The sequence below is a fragment of the Sus scrofa genome, chromosome 4, assembly GCF_000003025.6.
Source record: "Sus scrofa isolate TJ Tabasco breed Duroc chromosome 4, Sscrofa11.1, whole genome shotgun sequence".
NCBI classification, from domain to species: Eukaryota; Metazoa; Chordata; class Mammalia; order Artiodactyla; family Suidae; genus Sus; species Sus scrofa.
Genome location: NC_010446.5, coordinates 10718891 through 10745197, shown reverse-complemented (window position 1 = coordinate 10745197; position 26307 = coordinate 10718891). Strand labels below are relative to the sequence as shown.

General features: G+C 50.2%; 1 protein-coding gene and 1 long non-coding RNA gene across 8 annotated transcripts in view; one reads left to right on the top strand and one right to left on the bottom strand.

Annotated features, from left to right (window-relative positions):
• Positions 1-24479, bottom strand: part of LOC102167986 — a 68033-nt gene extending 43554 nt beyond the window's left edge. The window contains exons 1-3 of one of the 4 annotated variants that reach the window (XR_001303368.2): positions 24161-24479; positions 23474-23626; positions 6558-6656 (exon numbers count right to left, since the gene is read on the bottom strand). This is a non-coding gene — a long non-coding RNA (uncharacterized LOC102167986). The other 3 variants (XR_002343079.1, XR_002343081.1, XR_002343080.1) reach the window with 3 other exon arrangements.
• Positions 972-20444, top strand: LOC100151870 (gasdermin-C). 4 transcript variants are annotated; one of them, XM_013988039.2, is made up of 14 exons: positions 997-1233; positions 1458-1556; positions 5995-6248; positions 6945-7128; positions 9250-9409; positions 12678-12783; positions 15015-15059; positions 15677-15706; positions 15912-15941; positions 16233-16259; positions 17058-17203; positions 17513-17642; positions 18091-18164; positions 18852-19805. In XM_013988039.2, the coding sequence occupies exons 3-14, from the start codon at positions 6032-6034 to the stop codon at positions 19089-19091; spliced, it is 1389 nt and encodes a 462-aa protein (XP_013843493.1). In that variant the 5' UTR covers positions 997-1233; positions 1458-1556; positions 5995-6031; the 3' UTR covers positions 19092-19805. The 4 variants fall into 4 exon arrangements, with proteins under 4 accessions (XP_020944582.1, XP_013843493.1, XP_020944581.1 ...); XM_021088922.1 differs by having other exon boundaries at positions 1007-1233; positions 6028-6248; positions 18852-19860; XM_021088923.1 differs by lacking the exon at positions 16233-16259 and having other exon boundaries at positions 972-1233; positions 6028-6248; positions 18852-19808.

Here is a 26307-nt window from a genome sequence, read left to right as displayed (position 1 = left end):
CCTCCCCAGGGCACTGCTTGCTACGGTATCTGTCTTTCCTGAGGTTTATGTCTACAGTTCTTGCTGATGCAGGGTTTCATTTGACATTCAGCACATTTAAGACAAAACTAGGCCCTTAATAAACAAACAAACAAACAAACAAACATTTTAGGCGTTCCCGTCGTGGCTCAGCGGAAACGAATCCGACTAGGAACCGTGAGGACGCGACTTCGAACCCTGGCCTCGCTCTGTGGGTTAAGGATCTGGCATTGAACCTGTGTGAATTAACTGAATCCTAATCGCAAAGCAAAAAGGAAAATCAGGTGCAGAAGAGAGCAATCAGTTGCCATAGCACGCGCCGTGAAACCGGAAAAAAACGGACTCCCTCAGTGAATTTCAGCTGTTGGGGAAACGTAGTTAAAATCCCCAAACCAGAAAAATCTGCCCATGGAGGCAGCGGAGAAATAATGCTATCCTTCGATAAGCCTTAAACCAGAATGTGGCGCATGTGTCAAGAGCAAGCAATCCACTGAGACGGCGAAGACAGAAAGAAATCGCCCCCTTTCATACATAACCCCGCAGTTACAACCCATCACACACAACATCTTTTCTTTCTTTGCTTTCTACAGCCACATCTGTGGCGGATGCAGATTCCCAGGCGAGGGGTCAAATCAGAGCCACAGCAACGCCAGATCCAAGCTGCATCCCCGACCTACACCATGGTTCATGGCAACACCACGCTTAAACCCACCAAGCAAGACCAGGGATCGAACCCCCTACCTCAGGCTTACTAGTCGGATTCATTTCCACAGCGCCACAACGGAACTCCCCACATTTTCAAGATAAATGATACCTAGTCCTCCCATGAGAACACTCCCTGGCACCATGGATCCCACATACTTTATCCTGACCTTATCTACTAACTGCGGTGACCACCTGTCAGCTAACTGCCTTTACCCAGAAGAAAAACAAACTTCGCTCGTCCACAAGAGGAGGTAGATTTGTACCTTGGAACAAGGTGTGCACTGACTTTAGGCACCTGCCCTTCCACAGAAACTGGGAGGGGTGCTAATTCTCCCAGTGTTGACATTTTCAAAGAATGGGTCTCAGGTCCTTGAGACACACACCCCTGGCCCTTAAAAAAAAAAAAAGGCAGAAAAATAAAATTTTAGGAGTTCTCATCGTGGCTCAGAAGAAACGAATCCAACTAGGAACCGTGAAGATGCGAGTTCGATCCCTGGCCTCGCTCAGCAGGTTAAGAATCCGTCGTTGCCGTGAGCTATGGTGCAGGTCACAGACTCAGCTTGGCTCCCAAGTTGCTGTGGCTGTGGTGTAGGCCGGTAGCTACAGCTCTGATTTGACCCCTCGCCTGGCAACTTCCGTGCGCCAAGGGTGTGGCCCTTTAAAAAAAAAAAAAAAAAAAGACCCAGCAGCGGAGAGAAACAGTGATCAGAGTCCCATTTATCTGTTCTCTGCAGTCTGTCTGAGAAACTCTGCTGGACAACAAGAATCTGAAGATTGGACGGGAACTGACTCTCGTGGAATCTTTTCGCTGCAAGACCAAATAACAGGGTCTGGTAAGTTCTACCTGGGAAACTGGGACGAATAAAAAGATCCTATGGGAGTTCCCGTCATGGCGCAGCGGTTAATGAATCCGACTAGGAACCATGAGGTTGGGGATTCAATCCCTGGCCTCACTCAGTGGGTTAAAGATCCAGCATTGCTATCAGACACAACTTAGAATAGATTTACAAGTAGATCCTGCTGGATAGCATTAAGAACTTTGTCTAGATACTCATGTTGCAACAGAACAAAGGGTGGGGAAAAAAATGTATACGTGTAAGGATAACTTGATCCCCTTGCTGTACAGTGGGAAAATTTAAATAAATAAATAAAGACCTACCTTCATCTAGGTAGGTCTTCAAAATCTAAAAAAAAAAAAAAAAAAATCCAGCATTGCCATGAGCTGTGGTGTAGGTTGCAGACGCGGCTCAGATCCTGCGTTGCTGTGCCTCGGCGTAGGTCGGCGTCTACAGTTCCAATTAGACCCCTAGCCTGCGAACCTCCATATGCCATGAGTGCGGCTTTAGAAAAGGCAAAAAAAAAAAAAGGTCCTATGGCCAGAGACGGAAATGTTCAGGATTGATTTGTGAAATGAGTACAAGTGTTTTTGTTTGGGAATGTAGTTGTGTTTTTTTCCTAATGTGACCCCAAAAGAAAGTATTAGTTCTTCCTGGAGTTTTCATTAATAAAGGAGAATGCCTGATAACAACATTTAAGCATGTAAGGCTAAGGGATATATATTTTTGTTTGTTTGTTTGTTTTCTTTTCTTTTTTTTTCTTTTTCTTTTTTTTTTTTTTTTTTGGTCTGTTTGCCTTTTCTAGGGCTGCACCCACAGCATGTGGAGGTTCCCAAGCTAGGGGCTGTTTTGGAGCTGTAGCTGCCAGCCTATGCCAGAGCCACAGCAACAAGGGATCCAAGCCGCGTCTGTAACCTACACCACAGCTCACGGCAACGCTGGATCCTTAACCCACTGAGCAAGGCCAGGGATCGAACCTGAAACCTCATGGTTCCCAGTCGGATTCGTTAACCACTGCGCCACAATGGGAACTCCAGGGATATATTTTTTAAACTTTTAATTGATTTACAATGTTGCGCCAATGTCTGCTGTACAGGAAAGTGAGCCACTTAGATACACATTCCCTTGCTTATATTATCATGGTCTATTCCCAAGAGATTGGATATAGTTCCCTCTGCTATACAGTAGGATTTTATTGCTCATCCATTCTAAATGGAATAGTTGGCATCTCCTAACCCCAAACTCCCACTCCATCCCACTCCCTCCCTTGGCAACCACAAGTCTGTTCTCTATGTCTGTGAGTCTGCTTCTGTTTGTTAGATGGGTTCATTTGTGCCATCTCTTAGATTCCACATTTAAGTGATATCATATGGTATTTGTCTTTCCCTTTCTGACTCACTTCACTTAGTAGGAGAATCTCTAGTGGCAACCGTGTTGCTGCAAAGTGGCATCCGTTTCATTCTTTTTTATGGCTGAGTAGTATTCCATTGTATACATGTACCATATCTTCTTAATCCATTCATCTGTCAATGGACATTTAGGTTATTTCCATGTCTTGGCTATTGAGAAGAGTTATGCTATGAACATAGAGGTGCATGTACCTTTATGAATTATAGTTTTATAGGGATATATGCCCAGGAGTGGGATTGCTGGATCATATGGTAGTTCTATATTTAGTTTTCTGAGGTACCTCTATACTGTTTTCCATAGTGGTTGTACCAATTTACATTCCCACCAACAGCGTAGGGGGGTTCCCTTTTCTCCACACCCCTGCTAGCATTTGTTATTTGCAGACTTATTTTTTCGCTTTTTTGGGCCACACCCATGGCATATGGAGATTCCCAGGCTAGGGAAGCCACAGCTGCTGGCCACAGTCACAGCCACCCCAGATCTGAGCTGCGTCTTTTACCTACATCACAGCCCACAGCAACGCCGGACCCTTAACCCACTGAGCAGGGCCAGGGATGGAACCCGAAACCTCATGGCTCCTAGTCAGATTCGTTTCTGCTGCGCCACGATGGGAACTCCTCCATTTGTAGGCTTATTAATGATGACCATTCTGACCAGTGTGAGGTGGTACCTCATTGTAGGTCTGATTTGCATGTCTTTAATAATTAGTGATGTTGAGCATTTTTTCATATGCCTACTGACCATCAATACGTCTTCTTTGGAGAAATGTATATTTAGGTCTTCTGCCATTTTTTTTTTTTTTTGGCTTTTTGTCTTTTCTAGGGCCACACCCGCAGCATATGGAGGTTCCCAGGCTAGGGTCCAATCGGAGGTGCTATAGCCACCGGCCTACACCATAGCCACAGCAACTCGGGACCCAAACTGCGTTTGCAACCTATACCACAGCTCAAGGCAATGCGGATCCTTAACCCACTGAGCGAGGCCAGGGATTGAACCTGCAGCCTCGTGGTTCCTAGTCGGATTCATTAACCACTGAGCCATGACGGGAATTCCATCTCTTCATTTTTGTATAGTTTCCTTTGCTGTGCAGAAGCGTAAGTTTGACTAGGTCCCATTTGTTTTGTTTTGTTTTTTTCTATTGCCTCAGGAGATTGACCTAAGGAAACAACTGTATGGTTGCTGTCAGAGAATATTTTGCCTATGTTCTCTTCTAGTTTTATGGTGCCTTGTGTTATGTTTAAGTCTTTAAGCCATTTTGAGTTTATTTTTGTAAGGTGTGTTCTAGTCTCACTGACTGACATGCAGATGTCCAGTTTTCCTAGTACCACCTGCAGAAGAGACTGCTTTTTCCCCATTTTATAGTCTTGCCTCCTTTGTTAAAAGATTAATTGACCATAGGTATCCGTCTCTCTTTTTTTAAGCCTGGCTCATGGCATGCGGAAGTTCCTAGGCCAGAGGTCAAAGCCACGCCATGGCAGTGGCCTGAGTGGCTACAGTGATAATGCCAGATCCTTAACCCACCGTACCACAAGGGAACTCCTAAGGGATTTATTTGCTAGATCTTTATCCAGGTCCAGTCGTAGAGAACAGCTTTGCTTCTGGTTACCCTCTGACGTCTACTGATCCCTTTGGCCACACCAGATAGAACTCAAAGTCATTTCAGGGATTTTACACAAACTGCTGAAAATTGTCTCTATTCAACACTCGATGAATGTTCAAAAACTGAATTCTAGATAACTGGGAAACCTTATTCCTGTTTGCCCAGAGAGAGCAGTTCCAATGAGTCGCTCTCATTCCGTGTGGTCTGCAAAATGCTCTTCACATTTCTGTTTACCCGGCTATTAAATATTTCTTCAGGAGTTCCCATGGTGGCTCAGCAGTAGCAAACCCAACTAGTATTCATGGGGACGCAGGTTGCATCCCAGGCCTCGCTCAGTGGGTTGGGGATCTGGCACTGCTGTGAGCTGTGGTGTAGGTCACAGACGTGGCTCAGATCTGGTGTTACTGTGGCTGTGGCTTAAGCAGGCGTCTGCAGCTGCGATTCGCCCCCTGGACTGGGAACTTCCATATGCTGCAAGTGCAACTCTAAAAAGGACAAAAAAAAAATTTATTCATATTTTCATCTATACTACATTGGCTTCAATCACCACGTATGCACAGATAACTCAAACGCTTTGATCACCAGGGCAGTTATCAGCTCTAAGTGTCAATCTATACAAATACCTGCAGGTTATTTCTTTTTTGTTGTTATTTTTATACAGCCTTGTAATGTTTTTTTCAGGCGTTCCCATCCTGGCTCAGTGGTTAGCAAATCCGACTTGGAACCATGAGGTAGCAGGTTCACTCCCTGGCCTCGCTCAGTGGGTCAAGGATCCGGCATTGCCATGAGCTGTGGTGTAGGTGGCAGATGCAGCTCGGATCTGGCATTGCTGTGGCTTGGCATAGGCTGGCGGCGACAGTGCTGATTGGACCCTAGCCTGGGAACCTCCATATGCTGCGGGTGTGGCCCTAGAAAAGACAAAAAGGCAAATAATATTTTTTTCCCAGATTTATTGAGGTATACATGGCAAATAAACACTGCATATATTTCAGGTTTACAATTGGACATTTTGATACGCATATATACACTGTCAAATGGTCACCACGCTCAAACTGATAAACATATCCATCACGTCACACACTACCTTGTGTGTGTGTGTGTGTGTGTGTGTGTGGTAACACTTAGGCTATGTCCTCTTAGCATATTTCACGTACATGGTACAGTACCGTTAATTATGGCCACCATTCTGTACATTGGATCTCCAGAATTTTTTCATCTAGTATAAGTGAAACTTTGATCTCTTTGACCAATATCACCCCACTTCCCCCATCCCTCCAGCCCCTGATTCCACATACAAATGAGATCCTGCACTGTCTTTCTGTGTCTGGTTAAAAACCTAAATTCGTTTCCTATGTGTGTGTCCTTTTCTTGGGGAAAAACATCAAGGACCTGTGAGAAGTTGCCCACTTTCTTTTCCCTCCCAAGTGAACTGTGCGCTCCCCTTCTATGCACTCCTAGCAAGATGGCCTCCCTGTTTGAGCGTGTTAGCAAGAATCTGGTCAAAGAGCTTGGAGACAAAGACCTGAAGCCTGTCAAATCCCCGCTGGACACCAACAAATTCCGGCAGTTTGCACTATTACGGAAGAAGAGGAAGACTCGCACAGAGTTCTGGGAAAAACCTGATGTTTCAGCGGAATGCTCTCTCATGGACATCCTGGAACCAAGTTCTCTAGTCCCAGGTATTGTCAACCAGTGGTGAAGGAGCCAAGAAATGAAAAACAGGGGTGCTCAGAGAGAGGCAGTGCAGCACCCGAGAATCCCTTAGACACCCGCACAGGAAGCTCTCAAACTAGCCTTGCCTTTTAGCTCTCAAACCAGCCTGAAGGCACAGGGCAAGGAGTTCCGACTGTTTGCGAATCAACTAATAATCTGAACCCAGCCATTTATTAGAACAATTTAACACTCACAACAGCCTTTTGAGTTAGGAATATTATCCCCATATGCAGAAGGATAGATGCAAACAAAATAATTTATTCAAAGTTACATACCTGGGAAGTGGTCAAACTAGAATCCAAGCCAAGCCTGTCTGGCTCCAGCTCCCAAAGATTTTCTGCTCCTGGCGCTGTCTCCTGGGGCTGATGCTGTGCCTGGAAAGACGATGGCATGGGTGTCTTGGACCAGTGTTCAAATGATGTCATCATTTCTTAGGGTAAGAGTGATGTTATCCCTTGTTGTCCAAACCCTGGACAGATTCTAATGTCTGTCTCAGGAGTACTTTTCACTTAAAACCTTGATTCGCTGGCTTCCCCACTGAGAGATTTACACAAGGAGGAGGAAGGCGGGGATAAAACAGGGCTTAGAGTATCCCATTTCCCACACCAGCTGCTCCAGAGTGAATTCCTGGCTAAACCCAAGGTCCCTGTTTCTGTCCCCAGAAACTGTGGTGACAGGACCGTTCCACTTCAAAGACAAAGTAATTGCGATGGAGAGCGTGCACATGGATGTGACTGCTGGGCTAGAAGTGAGTGTGCTGGGGGAAGCTGCTCAGTCCCATGGATCCTCCCTTGAGTTTCGGTCTGTTGCCATCCCCCCCACCACGTGGGAAGGCCTCCAGAAGAGGTGAGAAAATGGGGGGGAAATTGGGTCAGAGTGCCCCAGGGCCCCCCTCATGGGCAAAGAGGCATCCAGGGGACTTTGTGACGGAGTCTCAGAAATGACCTCCGGATTATGCTGCTTTCTTGAATATTCACTCACTCATTCAACTAACTGTTCATAGCCAATGTGTATTTATTAAAACAGTAATTCCCCATTACTGTGCTATTATATGTTGACCATCAAAAAAAATTTTTTTCCTCTTGATATTTCTTTCAGTAATTAAAGAGACAATTTCCAGGATACATTTTATTGGCTCGTTTCAAGTCAAAGACATAAGTTCTGAGGTCAATGCTTTAAATACAGAAAAGAAAAAGTCGTTAGATAGTTTTAATAAATGGGATGCAGAGCCTGTGGTGTTTAGCTACAAAGGTACGTAGAGAGTGTGATGGAAGCTCTGAAGACAAGACAGGAGGAGCTGAGAGACGCTGGAGGGAGGGGGTCTGTTTAGGTGTCTCTGTGGGGCAATGACTGAAGCATAAAAGCAGCTGGCAGGAGGAAAGGGACCCAGAGCAGGGGTTCAAAGGCCATGAGGCAAGTCAGAGGTGGGTGTTTTCATGATGGGGAAGGGGCGGTGAGGCTGCAGCTTGGCCAGCCAGGGTGGAGGGTTTAGAAAACAAGGCTGGGGGGAGCTCTCACTGTGGCTCAGTGTGTTAAGCACCCTACATAGTGCCCGCGAGGATGTGGGTTCGATTCCTGGCCTTGCTCAGCGGGTTCAGGATCTGGTGTTGCTGCAAGCTGTGGTGTGGGCCTCCAACTATGGCTGCAATGTGACCCCCGGCCCAGGAACTTCCATATGCCATGGGTGCATCCGAACAAAGAAAAACGAAAAATGGAAAAGATCATGAGGCTTGGGAGGGAAGCAGATGCCAGATGACACAGCCTTAGACACATCTTAAGTGGCTTGACCTTCACACCAAGGCAATGGGAAAGCCCAGCCCTGGATCCTCAGAGACCCCCTCCACTAAAAAACAAACCGAGGCTCTCTCAGTACCCCAGGGGCTGTCACCCAGGGCACCAACCCCAGCGGGGGCCTTGAGGGAATAAGAGATGAGACTCAGAACCGAAATGGAGATGAAATTCACCTTCAGGAGTTCCCGTCGTGGCGCAGCAGAAATGAACCCAAATAGGAACCATGGGGTTGCGGGTTCAATCCCTGGCCTCGCTCAGTGGGTCAAGGATCCAGCCTTGCCGTGAGCTGCAGTGTAGGTTGCAGATGCAGCTCAGACTCCGCATTGCTGTGGCTGTGGCGGAGGCCAGCAGTTCCAGCTCTGATTAGACCGCTAGCCTGGGAACCTCCATATGCCACAGGTACAGCCCTAAAAAGAACAAAAAAAAAAAGAAAGAAATTTTCCTTCAGTACTTGAGAGCTCTCACATCTCCCACCCACCCTACATCTTCAGTCAGCCTGACCCACACTCCCACTGAGGACAGTCGATCTGTAAACACCCCCCTGTGCTCGGCAAGAAAAATCATCCAGAATCCTCCCCAGCTCCTGTGCTTTCTCCGTCTGCTCCACTTCTCACCCCGACGGTGCCTCTGGACGATGACGGACATGAGGTTCTGGCTGTGACAGAAGGATCCCCTAAGGGCTGTTCTGGAGTTGTCTACTTCTCGACTCTTCCGGCGAGAGGCCCTAGGGCTGGAAATCCATCAACTGCCCCCTAACATAACTAACGTCTTAGGAACGCAGATGCCTTCAACAATATGGCATGGATCCTCTCACCCAGGCCTCCCTCAGAGAACGCGGCCTCCACCAGGCATTTCAGGGTTTGTTTTTAGGGCCACAACTCGAGACATATGGAAGCTCCCAGGCTAGGGCTGAATCTGCGTCTTCGACCTACACCACAGCTCCCGGCAACACCGGATCCTTGACCCACTGAGCAGGGCCAGGGATCGAACCTGCATCCTCACGGGTGAGCCACAAGAGCCACTCCCTCAAGGACATCTTCTTAACCTTGAAGCCAGCACCTTCCCACCCCTGAGGCCACCAAAGGCTCTGCACCCCCGCTAGGTCCTGAGGAGGGGAGTCATCTGAGAAGCCATCTCTTTCCCTCTCTGACCCTTCTCCTCCCTTTACACCCCCAGGAAAGTGCTGGAGAAAAAGCTGGTGAAGTATCGGGATGCAGGGCAAAACCTCTATGTGGTGACAGAGGCTGTGGAGCTTATCAACGGAACTGTGCTGCAGGACAAGAGCAGCATAACCGCGCTGGGGAAATTCCTTCTCCCTTGGACCACCTATGTCCAGGTACGAGCTGTCCCAAAGGTGGGGGGGGGCACCAGGGGCACAGCCCCGCCTCCCTGCCCAGGGGCTCTGGACCCTATTAGGGCCTGTCTTCAGGGGTCGGGATGAATGGGGTCAGTATTTCCCATTTCTCATCATCAGTATTTGGGACGAGTCAATATTGAGAAAATAGGAACGAGATGTAACTAGTTGAGATTATATATGCTGCTTGGGACAAATGATCGATTCTGGAAACTCCTAAAGTGTGACTGCTGTACTGTATTCATGTACGGTTGGGTTCAAGGCTGGAGGAAACACGGGATCATGAATACAAAACCAAACCTTGGCGGTTAAAATACCCTAAATACTGTGATATTCAGAGCAGAAAGTTTATGGATTCAGATTTAAACATGTTCACGCACATACGATGCACACAACTCCCTCTCCACGGCCAACTATAATTTTTTAACTTGATTTAAATTAATCAACTAATCAATATAACCTAATTAATTTATTCACAGTCAACAATAACTCAGGGATATAGAGGTGTGCGTGTGTTTATAATTAATATGCTTTTGTCCACAATGTATTTCAAGCAATTTGTCCTCATTTGAGAGATTTAGCAACTAAAAAGAAAAAACAAAAACAAAACCTGAGATAGGAACTGACTTTCCCAAAATTGGTTAATTTGTTAATTTGTCCTGGGGGAGGAACCTGGTCATTCGATTCCAAATCCAGTGGGTAAAGAAGCTTGAAACAAAGAAAACAGTACTCCAGCTTGCAGGATATTTCCATGTCCAGCTTTGGGTTTCCATCTGCTTGGGCTGGAGGACTGGGCTTGGTGACGAGAGGAGGAGAAAGCCTTACGTCCTCTCACCTAGGGCGGCTGCTCACACCCAGCGAGTTTCTAAAGGTCACCTCCTGGGCTATGACTTTGTTAGACAGCGTGCCTGTCACCCCGGTTCATGGCGGCACCGATTCTCTTTGGCTCGGCTTGTGTTGCACGACATGGGCGCCCCCGTGCCATTGGTCTACACTGGACTGTCCTGGGCACTTGAGGATGGTAGGCATCCTAGTGGATCGAAGTGCAGAATTGAATTCTGGGGAGCCAGTTACTCCCGAGGCTGCCCGAGGACATTCTTCATGTTTCTGGGAAATGGTTCCCTTATCCATAAAATTAAAATAATAACATCTACATGAACGTTTATGATAATCCATGTTAATTGTCATTCGGGTTCTCCTAGGATATAGTAATTACGCAACACGGTAGTCAATTTCCTATGTCAGCCTTGACTGGTCCCGGGGGGGGGTCCATTTACGGAGTCAAACGTTACTCCAGGTGTATCTCTGAGGGTGTTTCTGGATGGGGTTGGAAGGGGCAGAGCAGGCTGTCCTCCGTAGCGGGGGCAGGTCTCACGCAGTCCACAGAAGGTCTGAATACAACCAAAGCAGGGGGAGACCGAGTTCACGCTCCGCCCGACTGTCCCTGAGCTGGGACAGTCTCCGCCTGACATCGCACTCTGACTCGAACTATAAATCACACCACTGGCTCTCCTGGGTCGTAGGCCTTTGGATTCCGATCAGAACTACACCATCAGCTCTCTTGGGTCTCCTGGGACTTTTCAGCCTCTACAGGTGGGTGAGGCCGTTCTTTCTAATACATCCAGATGGAGAACGGGAAGGGTAGGTGGATCCACAGCTGGACGGCTGAGGAGTCAGACAGACAGATGGATACATGATAGAGAGATAGCAGGCTGAGTCTGTTTTTCTGGAGAACCCAGACTAGTATCCTCCATAAAGTTTGTGCAACTTTTCACTTCCTATCAGAACAGAATAACCACACCCAAGCTCCTTACATACTGGACTGGAAAGGAGGAGCTTAATTTTTTTTTTTATTTTTTTTTTTTTGTCTTTTTAGGGCCGTACCCATGGCATATGGAGGCTCCAAGGCTAGGGGTCTAATTGGAGCTGTAGCTGCCGGCCTACACCACAGCCACAGCAACACCAGATCTGAGCTGTGTCTGCAACCTACACCACAGCTCATGGCAACGCCGGATCCTTAACCCACTGAGCAAGGCCAGGGGGTCGAACCCACAACCTCATGGTTCCTAGGTGGATTCATTTCTGCTGCGCCACAATGGGAACTCCTTAATTTTTTTTTTTTAAATTGGAGAAATAAGAAGATAAAGCGCAAGAAACTTCCCCAAAATGTAAGCAAAGTGAGAAGAGCTTATTAATTTTTAAATGTAGCAGGTTAGTCCAGGTGACCCAATGTCTGGATAATAAGCATTCCAGAAAGAGGGAACAGAGATGCAATAACATAAAATCCAAGAAATAATCCAAGAAAAGTTATGAGACATGCGAGATGCATTTTCAGACAAAAGGACCAACAGGAGGCCTAGATTAATGGGTCATCCCAGATAACACACCATGGAATAAAATGTGAATTTTTATTCGTAACTCACGAGGAAAATCATAGTTATTTCTAAAAAAGAAAAAAAAGGTCGAATCCCAGCTTAGAATTGTGTCCAGCCAACACAACGATCAAGTGTGAGAGTAAAATAAAGACGTCATCAGATATTCTCAAAAACATGTATTCCCACATCCCCAGGGAAGATAAATACAAGGCACAGAGGACACAAGCATCATGTTAATTAACTGCTAAAGAAAAGGTCTGGGAGTTCCCGGCAAGGCTCAGTGGTTAACCCAACTAGGAATCATGAGGTTGCGGGTTCCATCCCTGCCCTTGCTCAGTGGATTATGGATCCGGCACTGCCGTGAGCTGTGGGGTGGGTCACAGACGTGGCTTGGATCTGGCGTTGCTGTGGCTCTGGCGTAGGCCGGCAGCAACAGCTCCAATTAGACCCCTAGCCTGGGAGCCTCCATATGCCACGTGTGCGGCCCTAAAAAGAAAAAGGAAAGCGAAGATCTGAAGTGGGGAGAAGCGGTCTCCCCGGCAGTTCCGGGAGAATGAGACAGACGCTGAGATGCGAGTATTTTAGGAGGATGAGGGAAGGAGAGGTGGGGGGGGGGAGACAGGAAAACAACACCCTCGTCACCCGAAGGAGAAAGGAACGTCGACACACTTAAATCCGGAGGGAAATCAAACCCTCGCGGTATAAACATGACATTGGGAGGTGCGAAGGAAAATAAGAGAGAACAGGAAAAAGGAGGGCGACCGGACATCAGAGTCGGGGGGCGGCGAGGGCGGCGAGGGCTGGGGGAGCTCTGCTTCCATCTGCGCTTTCAATCACGTGCGTGATCTACCCAGTCGCATGGTTTCTCTCCCCAGAGCAAAGTGGAGGGAGGCAGAGTGAGAGACACGACACTGATGCTGCCCTCCGGCACGGTGATGGCCTATAAGAAGAAGCAGCTGGTTTTCCAGGAGCCCGGCTGGGGTGAGCAGAGCCTGCAGGAGGCAGAGGGGAGAGACCAGCCACAGGCAGCCTTGGCTGCTCTCCCGGTGGAGGGAGAGGAGCAGCGAGATTTCTCAGGCGCCCCCAGCCCCCTCCAAGCCCGCAAGACTGAAAGGCTGCCGTAGGGAGACAGAGTCTCGCACACGGAGACGGACCAGAGGGGTGCACGGTGCAGAGGATCCTTGGCCCTGAGCAAAGTGCGCCCTGACCTGGCCATCTCCACGCATTCAAGGTCCTGCCACTCTCAGCAGCTCACCCCTGGAAGCCTCAGAGCCCTCCCCAGGCTTCCTAGAACCCCAGTTAAGCCCATAAGCCAGGGGGACATCACAAACAAAACTGCAGGCATAAAAACCTAATGCAGGATTTTCTATCTCTCCTTCCCTCACGAGCCTCCAAATGCACGGCCCCAGCACACACACTCGCTTTGGGTCCTGACGCCACCACGTCAGCAGACCACTGGCACCAAGCATCAACCACACACCAGGTGGAGCAGTGAGCACAGGACACACCCTTGGCCTCTCCCCTCCCAAACGCTGAGGCCCAGCCAGAGGTCATCCTGCTACAGCCAAGGTCCAGCTCCTTGAAGACGAGAGGCTGCCCTCACCACCCAGCCACCCCCCCCCACTCTCTCTCTTTCTCTCTCTCTCTCTCTCTCTCACACACACACACACACACACACACACACACTCGCTGCTCCCTACAGCATCCTCACTGCCACCTCTTGCCGAGGGAGGGCCCTGGCATCAGTTACCTCCTGTCTGCGGCAATACAATGGGACTAATTCCCCAGTCTTGTGGGGTCAGAGGACTTCGGCTGCTGGGAAAAGGCCAGCCCTACTGGGAACAGAGAGGAGGATGGAATTCACAGCCAGTTCAGAGAGAGACCAGAGGCTGTGCTGAGGACACCAGGAGATGGGAGCGCTAACTAAGATCGGGGTGAATGACAAAGTGCAATTTACTTAGGAGGGGATGAAAAGGAGCCCCGTTTTCAAAAATATGCTTTCTAAATGTTAGCAAGTGTGAACAGAAGGCAGTTGGACTCAGGAAGAAAGACGAGCCTTGAGAGCCCTGCCTGCAAGTCATGTCCTGGCCACTAGGGGGCATGAGGGGCTTCTCTGCCCAATTAAGGTCTAAGGCTGAAGGGAATTAATAGGTAGGTCTTGCCTGTGCAGGAAACACTAGGCTTACCGGAATCAATTCAACCAACATAAGAATTCAGAAAGGAATATAGTAAGTAAAGAATTTTCTTGGAGTTCCTGTCGTGGCGCAGCAGTTAACGAATACAAGTAGGAACCATGAGGTTGCAGGTTCCATCCCCGGCCTCGCTCAGGGGGTCACAGACCCGGCTCGGATCCCACGTTGCTGTGGCTGTGGTGTAGGCCGGCATCTACAGCTCCCATTAGACCCCTAGCCTGGGAACCTCCATATGTCTAGGGCGGCCCTAGGGCGGCCCTAGGAAAGACAAAGAAAAAAAGAAAATTTTCCATCGCCCCTGCTGTGTACCTTTGGAGACAATTAGGATGTGAGTGGCAGCCTTCTCATCCTTCTCTGCAGAGCTGACGGGAGGGGGGTCGGGGTCCAGCAAAGGGACGGACACAAGCTTAGCCTCATTCCCCCCACCCCGCCCTGCTCATCTGGATCCTCCCATGACCTGACTGCAAGATCCGGTCTTGCCATCCCACAGACCCCTCAGTGTCCCCTCCTCCCACCCACTCGCCCCTCACAGAAGCCTCCTTAAGACTCTTCTACACCTCGTGTCTGCACTCCCTCCCTGGCACCTGCACCCCAACCCCCCGCAGTCAGTCCTGCAAGGAATCCAGTCCACGTATGGCACCACGTCCGCCACCGACCCTCCGTTATTCCCTCCTGGGAAGGCTCTTCTCCCTGGATGTCATGACGCCATCGTCTACGGCGTCTCCACTCACGAGACCCTGTCCATAGAAACTCTGACGTCAGAGAACACGTCCATCAAGCAAGGTGCTTCCTTAACATGCAGGTCCCGGGTCTCTCTCTCGAGTCTGACTCAGGAGACAGAGGGAGGTCAGGGATGCTGCAGTGCAGGTGGTTCCCACAACGCCAGGGGTCCCGGGGCCACACTGAGGAAAGCTGCGCCGCCCCAGGAAAGGTGTTGGGGGCGGGGCTGTCGGTGAAGGGACGTGGAAGGACCCACGGGAGTGACCTGCGCTCTCCCCACCCGGCTTCTTCCCCATCCAGACATTCTCCTCATCCCCGATGAGAGGCAGGAGACCTTCCCGGACGGTGAGTCCAGAGCTGGGCAGGGGCTCTGCCTCAAAGACCTCAGGTCCTGCTCAACTCTGACCCCTGTTGCTGATAAATCCCTGCAAGGGGGAGTCCCCATTGTGGCGCAGTGGTTAACGAATCCAACTAGGAACCATGAGGTTGCGGGTTCGGTCGCTGCCCTTGCTCAGTGGGTTAAGCATCCGGCATTGCCGTGAGCTGTGGTGTAGGTTACAGACACAGCTCGGATCCCGCGATGCTGTGGCTCTGGCGTAGGCCGGTGGCTACAGCTCTGATTGGACCCCTAGCCTGGGAATTTCCATATGTCGCGGGAGCGGCCCAAGAAATAGCAAAAAGACCAAAAAAAAAAAAAAAAAAAAGTCCGTGCAAGGGGCTCAGACCCACAGGAACGATTCCCCAGCGGGGCGCCTGCACCACCTCCTTGTCTCCCCTGCCCTTGACCCTGACACAGGCCCCTGGCCACAGGGACAGCCGCCTCTCCCCTCTGAACACTGAAATAGAGTCACGGGGGGGGGGAGGGTCTCCAAGCAGCATGGCACCTGAAGGGGGCTGAGGGGTTAGAAGGGAGGGTTGGTGGGGAGAATAATAATAAATACGTCCATTTCTCCCTCTAATAGAATTCCAAGAGAGAACATTGGTGCTATCAGGTGAGTGCGTGATTTTAGAGCCAGGAAAGTGGAATCTGTTGGTCAGAACCAAACTCCCATGTGACTGCCTTAGCTGCCCTCGCCCAAGGCACTAGGCCTGACCCCGGGGGGGGGCAAAGGGCAGGGGTGGAGGATAGTGGGGAGGGTCAGGGACTCAGTGCCTTCAGAGGCTAACTCTTGGTGGGGGATTTAATTTCTCTTCTAGACACCCGAAGAGGCCCCATCCTTCCAGTGGGTGAGTGTGTGCTTGCTGGGGCTGGGGGTGGGGTGCTCAGGGAGGGCACCTGTCTGGAGGGTGGGGCAGATAGCCCCTGCCTTTGCCGCCACTGCCCCAGGGCCTGGCCCTCGTTTCTGTGGCGTGGGAAGGGTCCGGGAAGGCCGGGGAGGTGGAGGGATGGCCAGGGATGGGGGCAGGAAGGCGTTAAGCAAGAGGGAGGAAGCGGTGGGAAGGCAGGAAGCTCCAGGATGGCTCAAAAGTCAACCGGAGGATGAGGGCCAAGACAACCACCAGGGACTCTCTTTCCAGGAAGAATCGACCTGCCCAAATCCCAAGGTGAGTCTTTGATAGGTGGGCACCTGGGGCTTCGGGGTGGGAAACTGCCCAGCCAAGGACCCAAAAGGTGGTTTGCGCACAACGTCCAAAACTGAGCTCTCCTTCCAAACTGAGGCTTTCTTCAGCCCTATTCGTTCATTCCTTCATTCGTGCACGCAGCCAACACGCTGCGGATTTATTGGGCCCCAGGCATTGTTCTGAGCTGTGGGGATACAGCTGTGAGCCCATCAGAAACGCCCTTCTCTCTGGACCTTCCGTTCACCTGATGGCTCCTAGGAGAAGCGGAGACCCCACCCCCACCCCCAGCTCCATTCCTTGGCTAGTTCTGTGTGGCCATGGATGATACAGGCAGTTACATGATAAGAAGGCGTATTCCCATGTGCCAGATGCTCCCCAAGCATGTTACATATGTGAACTCACTTAATCCTCCTGACATTCCCACTCAACAGATGAGGAAACTGAGTCCAGAGCTCCTTCGAGTCTCAGCTCTAGAGCCCAGCGCCAGGATCCACGTTACTCTAGTTGTGTCCCAGGAATGAGAACCTGGTCAATTTCTTGCACGTCCCAGGACCTCCTTCCAGAATCTCCTCTCCTCCCTCCCTACCCCTGCCCCCTTCCCAGCTCTGGATCGCCCATCTTTAGCCTATCAGGATGGCTGCCGCCCCAGGGTTCACGCATGGCATCTGCGGAGATGCTTCTAGTTGGCAGGTTAACGAGATGGAGGTCCCTGGCTTCTCACCCTCCGAATGTTCTAAAAACTGTCCCCATTTTCTGGTTGATGTTGATGCCTGAGGACAGATTTCCAGTACCTACAAGAGGAGATTTCCTGGGAAACGGAGGCACTGGCCCAGCTCTCGAAGGACAGTCAGAATGATGTTTTCCATACTATCCTCAAGAACCTGAAGCTCAAGGACCGAGGGACCCTGCAGGACCTCATGGACATGGTGAGGGGCTCCCACGCTGCCAAAGCTGATCAAAGTCGTCAAGAGGGCAGGCTTGGGAGATCCGGCTGCCAAGATGCACGGGGGAGGAGAGGGTCAGGGATCCTGAACACTGGACCAGGCACCATGACCAGGTCCCAAGTGCACGGCACACACACACTGAGGCTGCTGGGAGTCTCCTGGGGGGCGTGAAGAGCCCTCCCCCTCCCGCCCTGGTTAATCACTTCTAGACTCAAAAGACACTGGCACAATTGTGTGACAACATCGCTGCTGCTGCTGTTGTTGTATCACTAATAATACCACCTCCTACAGCTGGATCGGGACCCCTTGGGCCCTGTGGACAGCTCTGGTGGCACCTTCCTAAGTAAGATGCAAGAGGACCCAAGGAATCCATGGCTCCAGTCAAGGTCCCACATCATGTACCTCCTTGAGGCCATAGTGGGTAAGAGCCATTTGAGGGAACTGTGGGAACGGCACAAGTTTGGCCTCTGGACTCAAGAGGAGAGGGTTAGATGCCACCTCTCTAAACCCCTTCCAATAGCATGACCTTCATCCTCATGTCCCACCTGTCTCCAAGGTCGGGGCGGGGGCTCAGTGAGATACATTCGCCATGTGACACAGAACCAGCCTGGGGCCTAGAAAGACTGGCCCAAGTTCATCTAACACATCACTGGCTGTGGAAGATTCCAGGCTCCAGCCTGGAACCCCACCCTCTGCCCCACGTTTCGTAGCATCCTGGAGACCTTCCCGAGAGGAGAGACCTCGACCTTCAATCTAATAGGTTCTACTCCTCTGCCTCAGAGTTCCCCTCACGTAGGGTCTCCGCATTCACAGTGGGCAAGGGAACTCGGACTCATCACTCTGTCTCCCCAAATGTCCCCTGTCCCCAGCGCTGAGTGACACTCAACATGAGCTGCTGGCCTGGTCCATGGAGAAGAGGATCTTGCTCCAGCAGCGGGAGCTGGTGAGAAATCAATGCCCAGGGGCCCGTGTTGAGGGGCGGGGTACCGGCTGGGGGGCGCAGGGACCAGGAGTAGAAGTCATCCTAAGGAAAGAGGGGGCATGAGGTTCTGCTGGTGGGGCGGGGGGCACGGGAGCCCGTGTGGCCGCTGGGAACTCCCTGGCTGCCTCGCCCTCTGGGGGGAAGGTCCTGTGGGTGCGAGTTGGCCTCAGGAGGGCCTGCGTCTCCACGGACGTCTCCGCAGAGGGCGCCCAGTTCTCAAAGGCCACACAGGAATAAAAGCTGGGGGAACTCAGGGGATCCGAGCAACAGCCCTACTGTTCTCACACAGTTGCCATCTACAAATTGTTCTTCCCATCTCTGTACAGAAGCATATGTGTCCATAGGTGTATACAGACGTAGCACACACACGCACCAATTGTACACATGAAAACATAAGGCTCCAGAGACCACTGTTCTGCAAGGTCAATGTTGGCATCGCCATTGAGCAGCTGAGGCGCCCGTGCTCAGTGATCGCCAGTCACCCGTCCAGGGTCCCACTGATCCCAGGACAGGCTGGGACTCCTGGTCCCCCTGACTCCATCACTTTGCCTCTTCCATGACCCTGAGAGGCCCCTGGCTCTTGGGACACAAAGTCTTGTCTCCTGATCTCAAAGGCTGACCTGCACCCTCTGACCCCGTTCCTTCCAGGTGAGGAGCATCCTGGAGCCCAACTTCAGATACCCCTGGAGCATCCCCGTCCGCCTGCAGCCCGAGCTCCTCGCCCAGCTGCAGGAGGAAGGGGTGGCCATCACCTTTGCCCTGCTGGAGGAGTGTGGCCTGCGGGTGGAGCCCGGCAACCTCAAGGCGACCTGGGACCTGGAGGTCAAGAAGCCCCTGTGTGCCCTGTACGCGGCCCTCTCGGGGCTGCAGCAGCTCGTTGTGGCCTGAGCCCCCCCTGGGGCGTTCCATCCAGAGGCCTGGCCCCCTAGTCTGTGCTATGAGCATCCTGGGTGCTCGGGCACCCGAGGCCACGCCTCTCTGTCCTTCCAGTTCAGGTGGGCAGGGACCAACGAAGACTCCAGGGGACGTGCTGGGGTGATGGGAACACTCTGCATCTTGCGAGAACTTTAAGCATTTGTCAAAACCCAACAAAGAGCATCAAAATAGCACCTAGTGCACTCTCGGGAGACATGTTTCTACAATCTCGTCTTAGCCTCTCTGCTTCTGTTTTCTCTGCTGAAAACTCCATCTTGTCCTGCTTTACTTTACCCCATAGTCCTGCTTGAAAAACAGTCGCTGTGCTGGTAAATGCCTTAAGCTTAAGAACAAAGTTATTCATAGGGTCAGCTGAATGAGGGCAAAATGTGTTGGCCTAGGCACGCTGGACCTGTGCAGATAGGAAACGGCAGAATGCGTCCTCTTAAGAATAAGAGGAAGACGAGCCTCGTGACCCCAAGGGGTTTATGAGGGGTCGTTAGCTGGATATGCATCAGCAAGGAGAATTGAGGTGCCAACCTAGGCATGCCGGGCTGCTGCAGATAGGCACAACCTCTGCAGAAGCACAACGGTGATTCTCTAGATGCTATGCAGAGAGAGCTGCCGCCAAGCTTCCTGAATGCTACTGACGGTTAAATGCCTAAAAGTCAGAATAAAAGTTTAACCAACTACTGGCTATGTGACTTTTAAAATAATAATTAAAAAAAACCCCTATATCCTGCACCTATAGCCCCCTCCTCGCTTGATGGAATCCTGAAGAGCAGAATAAAAGCAGTCTGGTTTCTTGAGGTGGCGCTCTTGGTCCCTGAGACCTTGAGTCCCCTGGTTCCCACCTTTAGTTAAGATAAATGTCTCTGAAAAGAATAAAATTAGAACACTCCCTAACACCATACACAAAAATAAACTCAAAATGGATTAAAGACCTAGATATAAGGCCAGATACTATAAACCTCTTAGAGGAAAACATAGGCCAAACATTCTCTGACATAAACCACAGCAACATCTTCTCAGATCCACCTCTTGAGAGTCATGACAGTAAAAACAAAAATAAGCAAATGGGACCTGGAGTTCCCGTCGTGGCACAGTGGTTAACAAATCCGACTAGGAACCATGAGGTTGCGGGTTCAATCCCCGCCCTTGCTCAGCGGGTTAAGGAGCCGGCGTTGCCGTGAGCTGTGGTGTAGGTCACAGACTCGGCTCAGATCCCGTGTTGCTGTGGCTCTGGTGTAGGCCGGTGGCTACAGCTCCGATTAGACCCCTAGCCTGGGGACCTCCATATGCCGCGGGAGCGGCCCAAGAAACGGCAAAAAGACGAAAAATAGAAAAAAAAAAAAAAAGAAAGAAAAGAGAGAGACCTAATTAAACTTAAAAGTTTCTGCACAGCAAAGGAAACCCTAAACAAAACGAAAAGACAACCCACAGAATGGGAGAAAATATTTGCCAATGAAGCAACTGACAAGGGATTCATCTCCAAAATTTATAAATACCTCTTTCCGCTCAATACCAAAAAAACAAACAACCCCATCAAAAAATGGGCAGAAGATCTAAACAGACGATTCTCCAAAGAAGGCATACGGATGGCCAAAAAACACATGAAAAGATGTTCAAGGAGTTCCCGTCGTGGCATAGCAGAAACAAATCCGACGAGGAACCATGAGGTTGTGGGTTCGATCCCTGGCCTTGCTCAGTGGGTGAAGGATCCAACGTTGCCATGAGCTGTGGTGTAGGTCACAGACTTGGCTCAGATCCCGTGTTGCTGTGGCATAGGCCAGCGGCTACAGCTCTGATTTGCCCCCTAGCCTGGGAACCTCCATGTGCCACGAGCGTGGCTCTAAGAAGACCAAAAAAAAAAAAAAAAAAAAAAAAAAGTTCAACATCACTCATTATTAGAGAAATGCAAATCAAAAACCACAATGAGGTACCATCTACACCAGCCAGAACGGCCATCATCCAAAAGTCCACAAACACTAAGTGCTGGAGAGGGTGTGGAGAAAAAGGAACCCTAGTACACTGTTGGGGGGATTGTCAATTGGTGCAACCACTGTGGAAAGCAGTATGGAGATTCCTCAGAAAACTAAACATAGAACTACCATTTGATCCAGCAAGCCCACTCCTGGGCATCTATCCAGAGAAAACCACGACTCGCAAAGACACATGCGCTCCAAGGTTCACTGCAGCACCATCTGCAAGAGCCAAGACACGGAAACAGCCTAAAGGTCCATCGACAGAGGAGTGGATCAAGAAGATGTGGTACATCTATACACAGTGGAATAGGACGCAGGCGTTAAGAGGAACGCAATACCGGCATTTTTAGCAACATGGATGGACCTAGACATCATCACGCTAAGGGAAGTCAGGCAGACAATGACACACCAACATCCAATGCTTTCACTGACATGGGGAATCTGAAAAAAGGACACAATGAACTTCTTTGCAGAACAGGTACTGACTCACAGACTTCAAAGGAGACAGTTCAGGGAGGTGGGGGATGCGCTGGGATTGCAGGATGGAAATCCTATAAAATTGGATTGTGAGGATCATTGTACAACTATAAATGTAATAAATTCATTGAGTAAATATTAATGTCTCTGTGTCTTATTTTCTGTTAACTTTTTTCTTCAGTTTCACAGCACCCGTTCTTCAGCCCCTCCGCTGAGCTGGTCTCGACAGGGCATTAACCCGCCCTTGTCTGCATGTTCATTTTACTTCAAAGCAATGTAAACACACACTGCACTCTCCTGAACACACACTCTGCACTGTTCGAGGTGAAGGGTGCTGAGGTCTGTGACGGACTTTGAAATGCATCTGAAAATAAGGCAAACCGATGGATGGATAAGGAAATAAGGGACCAAGGAAATGTGGTAAAATACTTAAAACAAGAGTCCTTTCTTACTCTTGAAATGCTTTCGAATGTCCGGAATTTGTTTCCAAAGAAAAGTTAGCCCCACACACAGAATTACACCTGTGTGTCCGTCAGTCGCCCCGAGAGTTCTTCTGACTGTGCCTCTTGCGCTGGGGAGTCAATTCTTTCTTCATTTAAGGAAGGTTTGCTCCTAGCAGTGAACATGTTATGCATTCTCTGCTTCAGTCCCCCGCTGTCCTGTGGGTCCTCCAAGCCCATTCTGTCTGATCCCTATAATCTGTCCCTTCCCCCTCCGCCTTCTCTGATCATGGCAGCCTTCCCTCTGTCTTTAATTCCATTGCTTTTCATTTTTCTTTCTGTCTTTTTTTTTTTTTTTTCCTTTTTAAGGCCGAACATGTGGCAAATGGAGGTTCCCAGGCTAGGGGTGGAATCAGAGCTACAGCTGCCGGCCTACACCACAGCCACAGCACTGAGGGATCTGAGCTGCATCTTCGGCCAACACCACAGTTCACGGCAATGCAGGATCCTTAACCCACTGAGCGGGGCAGGGATCAAACCTGTGTCCTCATGGATGCTAGCTGGGTTGGTTACCACTGAGCCACAATGGGAACCCTATCTATTCCTTTTCTAACTTAGTAGTTCAGAAACTGTCATTCTGAAATTCAATTTGCTGCCTTAGCTTTGCAATCTCCCTGTTCACTTAATTCTATTGTTTCATCTCTTTTTTTCTTTTTTTTAAATTTTACGGCCCCGCTGGCAGCATACAGAAGTTCCCTGGGTCCATGGACTGAATCCAAGCCACAACAATGCCGGATCCTTTAATCTACTGCACTGGCCCAGGGATCGAACCCACGCCTCCCCATCGACCAGAGACGCTGCAGTAAGATTCTTAACCCACTGCATCATGGTGGGAACCCCTCATCTTATCTTTGAGGCTTTGCTTTATGGAGATTATTTTCCTGAAATACAAGATATTTAAATCCTGTGTTCTTGGCTTTAAGCTCACTGTTCTACCTGAACAGATTCTCATCTTTCTTTCCTATGGGGTTTGCACAGATGCTCTTTCTTATTCACCTTGCTCGTCCTCAGCATCAGCGGCTCTGTCAGAATCCTCTATCTGCACAAAGACAGGGGGTCTCCAAGTTTTTCCTTCTTCTCCACCACCTGAACTGAGACCTGTTTTTCTTCCACTGCAAATTATTTGGGGCCCATTTCTTTTCTTTTCTCTCTTTAGGGCTGAACCCACGGCATATGGAGGTTCCCAGGTCGAATCCAAGCTACAGATGCCAGCCTACACCACAGCTCACGGCAACCCCGGATCCTTAACCCACTGAGCAAGGCCAGGGATCGAACTTGGGTCCTCATGGATGCCAGTCAGATTCGTTTCCACTGTGCCAGGACGGGAACTCCTGGGGCCCGTTTCTATGGCCTATGACCACCGCATCGTGGCATGAGGAGGCAGAGGACTCACCTGGGGCCTGAGAAGTCCTGGATGCCGGGCCTGGTCTCCAACACGTTGTCCCGGGGGTGTGGATTTGCTGAACAGGAGTCTTCAGAGAGGTCAGTCTGTGCTGGGGGAGGGGCTCAGGAGTCCCAGCTTCCAGGAGTGAGGTCACCTGGCTGCCTGGGGGACAAGAGGAGAGTCAGGCCAGGGCAAGGCCCTCCCTCGGGAAAACCCAGCCACAGGGGTGGTTATTGGCATTTCCAGCCCTGTGCTCCCCCCCAGACGCTGCCTGGTGTTCAGTGCTGCGCCCCTCTTCCCAGAGGCCACGGTCAGTCTTCCCCTCCCCTCCCCCATCCCATCTCCCCTCCTTTCCAAGGTCTCAACCAAGCAGATGAGGGACAGGATTTTTTTTTTTTTTTAAATGATGCCCTTGGGTTAAGAGCCCACAAAGATCTTGTGTGACTCATATTTTTTGTTTTCTCCCCTGTTGACAGGCCCTTGGGGTTTTTAGATTTGTTTAGCGGGTGATAATTAACTCTGGGCGCTTAACAGTCCTCCCTTGTCTCGTTCCGTCCCACAAAACGACAAAAGGATACGCTCCAGAAGTCTCCTCGGTCCCAGGTGGGGCGCAGAACGGCCCTGAGAGAGCCCTTCTCTCATAGAAAGTTCCGCGTCACCTCGCCCTCCCATGACAGCCCGCACCTGTTTCCCCACCTTCTCTCCGAGCTGGGAGTTGTTAACCGTGGTCTTTCCAAATTGACTCCCTTCTCCCAGCGCTTCCGTAGCAGGCAGGAGACTAGAAGATTCTTCCTGGGGAGAACTAAGCCTAAGAGAAAAACCTCCTGATAAGGGCCTCAGTTTCCCTAAGGAAACGCACGGCACAGGTTCTCGGCTTTGAGGGTACACGGAAATCAAGGGTCTGCTTTTAAAAATGCTGCTGCCAGAGCCCCACCGCGACAACTCTGATTTGATTGTTTTGCAGTGAGGGGGAGGGGGTTCAAACGCTCCCCAGCTGATTCTAATTGGCAACCAAGTTGAGCACTACTGCCCTCTAGTGAAGCTCGTTGTTAATAACCACCACCCTGCTTAGGGCTTCCATCTGATTTTTGATGCCCTGCTCCAAAACGGGTGCAGACAAGCATCATTCGACATCTGAGAAAGAGATAAGACCAAACAAAAAGCAACTGGGAGGGCCATGCAGAAGGAAGGAAGTATATATGCTATATTAAAAAAAAAAATTGGAGTTCCTGTCGTGGCACAGTAGAATCGAGTCTGACTAGGAACCCTGAAGTTGCGGGTTCCATCCCCGGCCTCACTCAGTGGGTTAAGGATCTGCTGTTGCCATGAGCTGTAAGACGTAGGTTGCAGGTGGGGCTCGGATCCTGCGTTGTTGTGGCTGTGGTGTAGGCCGGCAGCTACAGCTCTGATTTGACCCTTAGCCTGGGAACCTCCACATGCCTTGGGAGGGGTCCTTAAAGGGGGGAGGGGGCAAAAAATAAATAAAATAAATTACCGCCTGTGTTCCCCTCTTCAGAAGATGTAAAGGACTTGATACACCAAAGTGAGAGAGGGAAACACAAGGCAGACATTGGCCCCCGGGAAAGGAGGTTTACTGTGGAAGAGAGAAGGGGCTCCCTGGACGACACTGAGAACCAGAGCAGGGCGGCGCCCTCTGAACGGAAAGGAAGGCTCCGGAGAGATTATGCCCTGAATCTGGGCATGAGAGGAGGAGACATAAGCATTTGGCAGCGTTTGGATTGGGACATAAATACATAAAAAACAGAACAGGAAACGAAAAAGGGACAATGAGCAACCATCGTTGCCCAAAGCTGGCCTCTGTCCGCCACTGCCAAAGAGAACAGTGCGGAGGTGGAGTTTTGGGTGAAGGAGAGAAAGATGCCTTATTGTTTGCGGGGCAAAGGGGGCCACAGCAGTCTATGGCCTTAAAGACGGGGCCCACTTTGGGGAGGGATTGGGAGCTGGTTTTGGAGTTTGGGAGTGACAAATCGGGCCTCAGAGAAGGATGGGGTAGATGCAGGCTTTCCATGTTTTGCAAAGCTGGTGATCCTTCCGGAAGGAAGGCTGCTCCATTAACATCCCTTTGTTGGGGGGTTAATGCTGCAGAAGAACCCAGTTGCCATTGGTGTTCCCTGAGGAGGAGCCGGGACCCTGCCCCCAAGGCTGCACTATTGACTCCAGAAGACTCTTCCCCATCTCCACATCCCCCCCCCCAAATTAACAACTTTTTGGAACTCGGGAAGGTCAGGGAGGCCAATCCAAGCCCCTTCTCCAAAAATAAGACATGGGGGCACAGAAATGCTTGTGTGCCCAGGAGGCCCACAGGGCCCTGCTCAGTTTCCCTACCAAAATTCTACAGGAAAGGAAAAAGAATTACAGTTTATGAACAGCTTAGAAGAGTTTACATGGTCACAATCGTAGGCAAGAACAAAGAGAATTGTGATGCTGCGCGACTGAGAGATGAGGAATGGGGCTCGTGTGTGATGGATGTAGAGGAAGAGGGGCTGGAAATTCTCACCTCCCCCGGTGTAAGCTCACCCGTAATGCCTACAGCCGAGTAAGCTTATTATTTAAGAGACCGCATATTGTATCGGTCCACTTAGATGAAATAACTACAACAGGCAAATCCGAAAAGTACACCAGTTGGGGGGAGTGGTTTTAGGGGGTCATCAATAGTCCTCTAAGATTGATGCGAGGGCTCTACAATTCTGTCTCTACCCTGAAAGCAGTTGAATTGGATACTCTCAATGGAGGAATTGAATGGGGTGTGAATTACACCTCATTGCAGCCTTTTAAAAATGAAAGATAACAGCTAGTTACAAAAACAAGCAACAAAGAGAGTT